This window comes from Hemitrygon akajei, chromosome 21 (assembly GCF_048418815.1).
Source record: "Hemitrygon akajei chromosome 21, sHemAka1.3, whole genome shotgun sequence".
Classification (NCBI taxonomy): Eukaryota; Metazoa; Chordata; class Chondrichthyes; order Myliobatiformes; family Dasyatidae; genus Hemitrygon; species Hemitrygon akajei.
The window spans coordinates 45,257,631-45,266,360 of record NC_133144.1 but is presented as its reverse complement, the minus strand read 5'-3'; the positions used below and the strand labels follow the sequence as shown (position 1 = coordinate 45,266,360).

General features: G+C 42.1%; 1 protein-coding gene across 1 annotated transcript; it reads left to right on the top strand.

Moving 5' to 3' along the window:
• Nucleotides 1–288: 288 nt before the first annotated feature.
• fam241a (family with sequence similarity 241 member A) lies at nt 289–6,884 on the top strand. The gene is made up of 2 exons (XM_073025330.1): nt 289–802; nt 5,762–6,884. The coding sequence occupies exons 1-2, from the start codon at nt 704–706 to the stop codon at nt 6,005–6,007; spliced, it is 345 nt and encodes a 114-aa protein (XP_072881431.1). The 5' UTR covers nt 289–703; the 3' UTR covers nt 6,008–6,884.
• The last annotated feature ends 1,846 nt before the right edge of the window (nt 6,885–8,730 follow it).

The following is an 8,730-nucleotide window of genomic DNA, read 5'->3' as shown; positions in this document are numbered from 1 at the left end:
GAATAGCCTCTTTCCTACAACCATCAGGCTCCTGAACGGACCTTTCCTCCATCACTGCCTACACTGCCACGGATTTAGGTGTTCGTTTACAGTGTCTTGTTTTGCACTGTTATTTTTTTTTCTTTTTTGGATAACTTATCTTTTGTATGTGGTCTGTACTTTCGTGGTACAGGCTGCTGCAAACAAGTGTTTCTCTTGTACCTGTGCCTCACCGGACTTGCCCAGATGACAATAACCTCGACGTGATCCGAGTGAAGCAACGATTGAGATTGTGCCCCCGTCCCTCTCCCTCCCATCTCACCGTGGCTCTCCGGCACGAGTTGTGTTGGAACTGAATAACAGGAACCTCAGTGTTTCATGGAATAACATTTTTGGTTTAAAACGAGTATAAGGTGTTGCTGGGGTACCTATAGAGCTGGAGAACGGGCGAGTTATGCTCGCAGCCACGAACAAACTTAACGGAGAGTTTGCGGAAGGGAACGAAGCAGCTCGTTCGGATATAATTCCCTGTAACACAGCCCGATGACTCGCATTTCCTTTGAGCGGTGCTGTGAGTCGCTGCGATCCGGGAGCCTTCGCCTGCTGTTCCGCCAGCTTCTTGCCAAAGTGCCCACTGCAGTCCGCAAGGCCGGACACTCCTTGCCGCCGGCTCCCTTGTCAACGCTCTCGTTGTCTTCCGCAGACCGCGAGAAAAAAAAAAGAAATGGTTCGTATTCTGGCCAACGGGGACATCGTGCAGGATGACGACCCGCGGGTCAGGAAGACACCTCCACGCCGAGAAGAGCTGAACAGGGGCCGCCAGGTCGGTGTCGGCTAGCGGGCGGGCTACGGGCGCTCTCTCGGTTGACCAGGCCTTGCCGTAGCCCAGACTCACAACATACAAACTTGCACCGTGTCACTGTCCGCTTCGCCCAAGTTGGCTGCTTTTTAAAAAACACAGTATTTTCCCCAGCGTCTGGGAATCATTAACTGCAGAGCATAGGTTTAGGCTGAGAGGGGAGAAGTTTAATAGGAACCTTGGGGTGGTAACCTTTTCACCCGGAGGATGGTCCGAGTAAGGCATGAGGAAGTGGTTGAGGCACTTGGACAGGTAATCAGATATAAAATGTTTAGCGGGATATGGGTCAAACACCAGCAGCTGAAACTAGCTTAGTTAGGAATCTTAGTCAACGTGGAGCAGCTGGCCCAAAGGGCCTGTTTCTGGGCTAAATGATATACACTTGTTGGCCACTTTATTAAGTACACCTGTACATCTGCTTGTTAATACAAATATCTAATCAGCATAACCAGAGACACCACACACCCCGGCCACTCCCTGTTTGACCTGCTGACGTCCAGCAAAAGGTTCAGGACACCAAAAACCAGAACAAATAGACTGAGGAACAGCTTCTACCCCAGAGCTGTGGCCTCCATCACACCACTCCCACAGAACAATGACTAAAACTGAGCGCACACATGCACTCACAAGGACTCAAATACTTGCACTAATGGCTCTTTGTGCATTACTGTGATATTCTGGCGCTGCTGCAATTTATTTTCTACTTATCTATTTAATACTGTTTTTCTATTACTGTCTTGTTTTTATCTATCACTTTCTTTAATTGCCTGAGAGGAAGCCAAACAGAGTTTCATTGTACCTATGTATAATGGCAATAAAGATCATTCAATTCAATTCAATCACATGGTAGTGCTTAAAAGCATACAGACATGGTCAAGCAGTTCAAGTATCAGAATGGGGAAGAAATATGATCTAAGTGACTGACAGTGAAATGATTGTTGGTGCCAGACTGGGTGGTTTGAGTAAATCAGAAACTGCTGATCTCCTGAGATTTTCACACACAGCAACCTCTAGAGCAGCCTTTCTCAACTGTTTTACCTGGCGGAACCCTTGAAATAATTTTCAGGTCTCAGGGAACCCTTGCGTAATTATATCTACAGCTGACGGTATGTTAGTGGTCAGTAAGTTGTAGATATAATAATCTGAAAATAATTGTCAATGCTCTTTTGAGTAGAGAATTAATTTTTAGCCAACCTTTCTTGAAAAAAACAGCTTGGCTTACCTTTCTTAAAATCAATCTCTTGCTCTTTCATAAATTTTAAAACTCATAAGGCAAACATAATAAATTTCAATTAAATAAATGGCTTAAGCCAAAACAAGGTTTAATGTTTCTAAAGGTAGGGTGGATAGATTTAATCCAGATATAAAGACAAAACTTTAAATATATCTTGGCCTTTGCTTGTTTAAGGCAGCTCTTTGCAACAGAAAAAGTTTTCTTTAATTTCACCATCATTTACAAATCTTACAAATGCTACAACATGGCATTTATTGGTGAATCTGTTGACGTGTCAACCTGGATAGAGAAGCTGTTTTTCAGTTTCTGTCACAAAACCTCTTCAGCATCATGTGACATGTCATAAATAAATTGACTTATCATACTGTTTGAGAGTGTGACTTGTTCAATTTTGCATACTGCATCTTGTCCTAGCATTTTACCCACTATAATTTTACATGCTGGCATTATTAGGTTCTCACCAACTGTTTGACTTTTTCTTTTCTGGGTAATAAGTTTTGTTACTCGGTAACTTGCTTTACCAACTGTGTCTTTATTAACAAAAGCTGTACTCTGTTTTTAGCCATTTAAAATAATCAGCACTTTTATGTGTCATATGGCTGTGAGTTGTAGTTAAATGTCTTTACAATTTTACTGGAGCCATTGCTGCATTTCTAAGTTGTTTGGCACAGACTGGGCACAATGGATTAGGACAACTTGGACCACCACTCCATGTAAAACCCATTGATAAGTAGTTTTCATTGGAAAGATGGACTTTTTTTGTGTCCGTTGTTGCACTAGTGCAGTGAAGTGACTCAGAGTATTGTAATTCTTCATCATTAACCTTATCAGAATTGTCCATAGGCCTAGGCATAGAATCCTCCTCATCCGTCTCACACCTCTTCTTCAAAAATCACCAGATTGGACCTTCTGACAACATTGCTGCATTTGTAAGTTAGTAAAATGTTTTACACATCACATCACATGACATCACAGTCCAAAATAGGCGAGTTCGTTCAATGCTCAGAAAACACACTTCACGCTCATCAGCCTGCGGTCGTCCCCTCTGTGCAATACGGCGCTCACCATTATTATCAACGTACTCCCCTATCTCGTGTCAAAATCTGAGAATGGACTCAACCAAATAAATGTCCTGCTGCGCACTGCCATACTTTGCTTAGAGATTGCTAACAGGGCTGCTTAGTCACTGCCCACCACTGTATTTGCTAGCAGCACGCAAAGTTAAAAAAAACGATGTTTTTTTTTCAATCTTGATCTCTCACTGAACTCTTAGCGACCTCTCACAGGGCGCTAGTTGAGAAACCCTGCTCTAGAGTTTACAGAGAATGGTGGAAAGAACAAAAGAAAATCCAATGAGTGGCAGTTCTGTGGATGAAAATGTCTTGTTAATGAGAGAGATCGAAGGAGAATGGCCAGCCTAGTTGAAGCTGACAGGAAGGCAACAGTAACTCAAATAACCACGCATTACAACAGTGTTGTGCAGAAGAGCATCTCTGAATGCACAACACGTTGAACCTCGAAATGGACGGGCTAAGCAGCAGAAAATCACAATCATGCACTCAATGGCCACTTTACTAGGTACAGGAGGTACCAAATAAATTGGCCACAAAGTGCATGACCCCCACCACTTCGACCCCCCCATAACAGGAATGCTGAAAATTCTGAAGATCTAAGGATCATTTGTAGTTCATATGAGCAAGTCTTCCAGCCTCCAAAATTTGTCCCCAGTTGGATTCTCTCTCCAGTGAATGGAGGCTAGGAATTTAAGCACAAAGCATTCTTTCAAAAATTTCCAAGTTTTCTCATCGTTTCCATGTGGGATCCACCCTTTCACTCTGTGGTATAGTTAGTGAGTCAGTGTTCTTTTGGAAGTAACCAGTGAGGTTACTACCAAGGAGCATCATTCACTGATAGGGTGCAAGAGGAGATATCTTACTTCAGCTGTTTCCCCATAGCCCAAAAATATTTCAATCACAAACAAGAGAAAATCTGCAGATGCTGGAAATCTGAGCAACACACACAAAATGCTGGAGGAACTCAGCTGGCCTGCCAGCATCTGTGGAAAAGAGTACGGTTGACATTTTGGGCCGAAACCCAACATCAGATGATAGGTGAAACCTGGAGGGGGAGGGATAAAGTAAATAGTTGAGAAGTTGATTGTTGAAAGCGACAGAAGGCCATGGGAAAAAGAAAAGTGGGGAGGAGCACCAGAGGGAGGTGATGAACGGGCAAGGAAATAGGTGAGAGAGGGAAAAGGGGGATGGGGAAGGGGGGAGGGCATTACCAGAAGTTTGAGAAATCAATGTTCATGCCAAAAGGTTGGAGGCTACCCAAACAGAATATAAGGTGTTGTTCCTCCAACCTAAGTGTGGCCTCATCACCTTTACTGGATTAAAGGTGTTTTTTCAGTCACTTAGTTCATGCTATATCTGGCTCTAACTTCATCCATGTGCCTTTAAACTGGGAAGCAAAATAAAATTGCCAGTCTCAGTTTGAAATTTTCACTTAAAAACCTCTTCCCTTTCCCCCAGCACTATCCTTTGAGAAGTGCTTCCTGACATTACTCTTGAACACTAGTGACGTTAAAGCGACTTCTACCAGGACCTGTTCCCCAAAAGAGTTTGGATGTCAAGTGGGAGAGGGTGATGCATTAGGAAATAGCAGGTTCTTTAAATCTCTGACCTCTTACTGCTGCCTTTGTTCACACTGCTGCTGCGCTTTGTTTAATGAAAGCACCTATTTTGTAACTATCCCTCAGAAACGTTGAACAGCGTGATTAATATCACCAGAACCCCTATCCATTTTGTCATAGTGTTGCTAAGCTGTGGTCAGCTCAAGAACAAAATGGTTGAAGGGAAGTAGCTGTTCTTGAATCTGGTGGTGTGGCACTTCCATACTTCCTGCCAGATGGTAGCTGCAAGAAGATAGCATGGCCCAGATGTTAGAAATCTTTAATGGATGTTGCCTTTAATATATTGGCTGAGTCTTTTGTCCAACCAGAATTTGATGCAAATCCTTCACAACATTTTCATTAAATACAGATGCTAATGGGTCTGATCTAGGAACTTCTATCTTGTTCTAAATCCATATTTTCCTCCAGGAGCAATAGACCACGCCAAGACTGTGTAAAAAGAATATATCAGCTGTGGCTGGAGCACGTTACAGGTTGAGGGAAACTAATGCAACTGCTGATAGAATATTGACTTAAGACCTATCAGGATTATTAGCAACTAATTTATACTAGAAGATAGTAAGAATTTACAACTGTCTTCTCCAATTAATGCAATTGTTAACTGGTTTGAAGTATTCTTGTTAAAGATACAGATACTGGAAAACTGTTTTCTTCCTATCATTAATTTTTACTTAGATGTAATTTCTTGCACATAATGACATGTAGAAATTGACAGTTTCCTATTTAACTATTGCTGTTAATTGATACTGGGTAAAAGTGGTTATTCAGAAGTATTTTGAAGCTCATCGATGATCTCATAAAATGGTGGATTAAGCCTAAAGGGCTCCCTTGTTGCCCCATGCTTAACCCTATGCTACTTTCGTTGGCTACTCACTGTATTTTAAAATAGTCCAGAAAGCTCCCTCAGCCTTATCAGAGACGGGGAATAAATTCTAAGAAACCAGTTTGAAACATGAAGGAGTGCTGATTTTTCTCTTTTTCCATTTGGTTTTGCCAGGGTTTTATCCATAATACGGAGCATGCAAACCAGCCTTTCCAAGGACCAGCCAACCAAGGCCACTCATTGTTTGCGGACCTGAATCAGCGTTTGATTCACATGGGCTTTCCACGATGGAATCTGGGAAATCAAGTCATTGAACCTATTATGTCCATCCTTTTGCTGTTGATGCTAATGTTATTTGGAATGCGTGGCCTCGTTCTCATCGGTGGGCTGTACCTCTTCTCTCAGTTTAGTCAACGGTAACTGGAAGAATTGCCGAGCATTGATATTTGACTCTCTACAATGACTGCTTTCTTCATCCCCTTGTAAAACTGTTTAAGATTAAGATAGAACAGTATGGGCCCTTGTACATAATGTAAGATTTTACATACATTCCTAACTCTAAAATGGAAAAAAATGATTATGTAGCCATCAACTACTCAATTAGTGAAATACTTGGTTCATTATTGGATGATTGGATCACTGTTCACTTTGAGTGCATTTAGGGCATCTTATGTGCTGGTCTTCCAGTCCAGTCAAATCAGCCAATCAGAAGTGGGGGGAAAAAAGAAGCTGTTACCTGAAAGGGCAACCAAAAAGTTATCAGATTGTCTCAAGAACTCAACTGACTCATCAGGAAAGAAATCTGCCTTGTGCATGTTTGGTTAGTTGCTCAACATAAATGAGACTGGGCAAAAGCATGCAAAACTCCTCCACCTTGTCAAACCATCTCTACTTTGGTTACCTCAAGTGACAAAATATTTCATGAAAACTTGGTAGTAGGGCCTTGAGGAAAGCTTCTTCCTCTTGTTCATTCCTCGCGCATGCGTGTGTGCGTGCGTGCGTGTGTGTGTGTGTTAGTGGTACAATGTGGCTTTAAGAAAATAGTGACACTGTGAAGGAAGGTTAACCAATTTATCATGATTAAGGTACTGGATTACTATCCAGTAGGCTGTTCTACTAAACTGATTTAGCAAATCTAACTCAATTAATTTGGACTAATAAAACAATGGTGATTATAGAATGGATGGATTGTTTGAAATCCCGTCTAATTCAATGGGGATGTAGAAGCTTGGGAGAGGACTACCGATTTCTCTGTGGACTGGAACAAGCATGAAATAAAATTAATACTGATACTCGATCACTGGCTGTTGTTTCATTCAAGATGGAAGAGTAATTCAATGAAATTGTGGTTGATGTACATTCTCAACCACTGTTCTTTTGCATCTGTCAAACAGGCTGATCTGAAATTCAGGTTTAATATCTGAAATCTTGCAGTGCTGCACTGAAACACCAGCTGAAGTACGTGTGCTATGGTCACCTGACACTGGCGTCACAGTGGTGCAGGTAGTAGAGCTACTACTTCAGAGCACAGGAAATTCAGGTTCAATCCTGACCTCGGGTGTTGTCTATGTGGAGTTTGCTATTTTTGTTTCCTCTGGTGAAGACATGGTTTGGTAGATTAATTGGCCACAGGAGATTTATTTTTTATTTTATTTAATGTAGACATATGATAACAGGCCCTCCTGGCCCAACAAGCCCACTCTGCCCAATTGCATTATACATCCAATTAACCTACAAACCTGCATTTGGAATGTGGGAGGAAACACATTTGGCCATGGGGAGAACATACAGACTCCTTACAGACGGTGGCAGGATTGAACCCGGGTTGCTGATGCTGTAGTAGTGTTAAATAACTAGAGTTAAATAGTGTTAATCTATTATAGTGTGAAGTAGTGTTAAATCTATATAACAGAATAAACATGGGATTAATGTAGGATTAGTGCAACTAAGTAGTCAGTACAGACTCAATAGGCCAAAAGGCTTGTTTCTGAGCTGTACCCCTTCACAATATAGGGAAGTGCCCCCATTTAAGGCTGATTTATACTTGTGCATATGGGCTACGCTGCAGCCTACGCCATAACCCTGATTTTCACTTCTGTGTCACTCTAAGCCATAGCGAGTATGCATTGGTGTGCGCCAAAACGCTAGTTGGTGGTGGGGTTTCTATGCAACTGTGTTGAGTTTCTTCGTGAGAGACATGGATGAGGAAATGCATTTCAAACATTTTCGCATGTCAGCAGATAGATTTGACGATTTGGCTCATCTATTTTGCATCGGTGTACACACAGCCTACAAACATGGCAGAGAAGAAGCAACCGGAAATGCATAGGAGGAAATGCGATGCTACCAAGCAGACCAATCACAGTTGTTGCAGTCTGCGTTGCCGCAACACGTGAGTAACTTTACTGAAGAGGTGCACGTCACCCTCCGGCGTAGATGCGATGCACAATGTAAATCAGCCTTTACTGTACCAGTTCTCTGGATGAACCCTATCAGACTCGTTCTCCAAATTCCTCTTTAGGATTGTCTCATAGTTTTCATTAAGGAAGCTACATAGAAAGCCAAGAATGAAGAAGAGTGTATCCAGCGTTAGCAGCTGGTAGTCAAGGTCCATGTTCAACAGTACATGTAGACTTTTACCCCAGATTTGTAGGATTTGTTAATCCACTTTCACCCTATGAAAAGGATATATCACATTTCCTTCCACAGATTTTTTAAAATTCAAAGCTACTTGGAAACTGATTGCAGGTTTGAACATTTTTCTTTAGTTTTATTCAGAATAAATAGAATAGTGGTGATTTTTCTCTGCTGTCCAAAACCAGGGCTCTTGCAGAAAATACGCATTGCTTCAGGTGAAATGAGTGAAGGTTAAACTGTTATGTTTTCCATTCTGTTCTTCTTCCCAATCCCATCATATCTACTGTAAGTCTCTTGAGTCTTACTCGTCAACAGGGACTCAAGTGCAGCAGAGCTTGTTGCTTGCTGAAGCCAGCTGTAGGTGAGGAGATGTTCTCATTCACAAGACTCTTCATCTCATGAATGAGAACATCTCAGGTTCTACTCCAGTGACAATGAACTGGACTCAGAGAGTGGTGCACTGTTGGAAGGGCAGTTCTGAGGGAGTGCTACACTGTGGGTGGAGT

Excerpts from the sequence above, each read along its gene's own strand:
- fam241a (XM_073025330.1), top strand. The coding sequence starts at position 704 with ATGGTTCGTATTCTGGCCAACGGGGACATCGTGCAGGATGACGACCCG. Across the intron at positions 803-5,761 it reads AGCTGAACAGGGGCCGCCAG|GGTTTTATCCATAATACGGA; the intron begins GTCGGTGTCGGC and ends TGGTTTTGCCAG.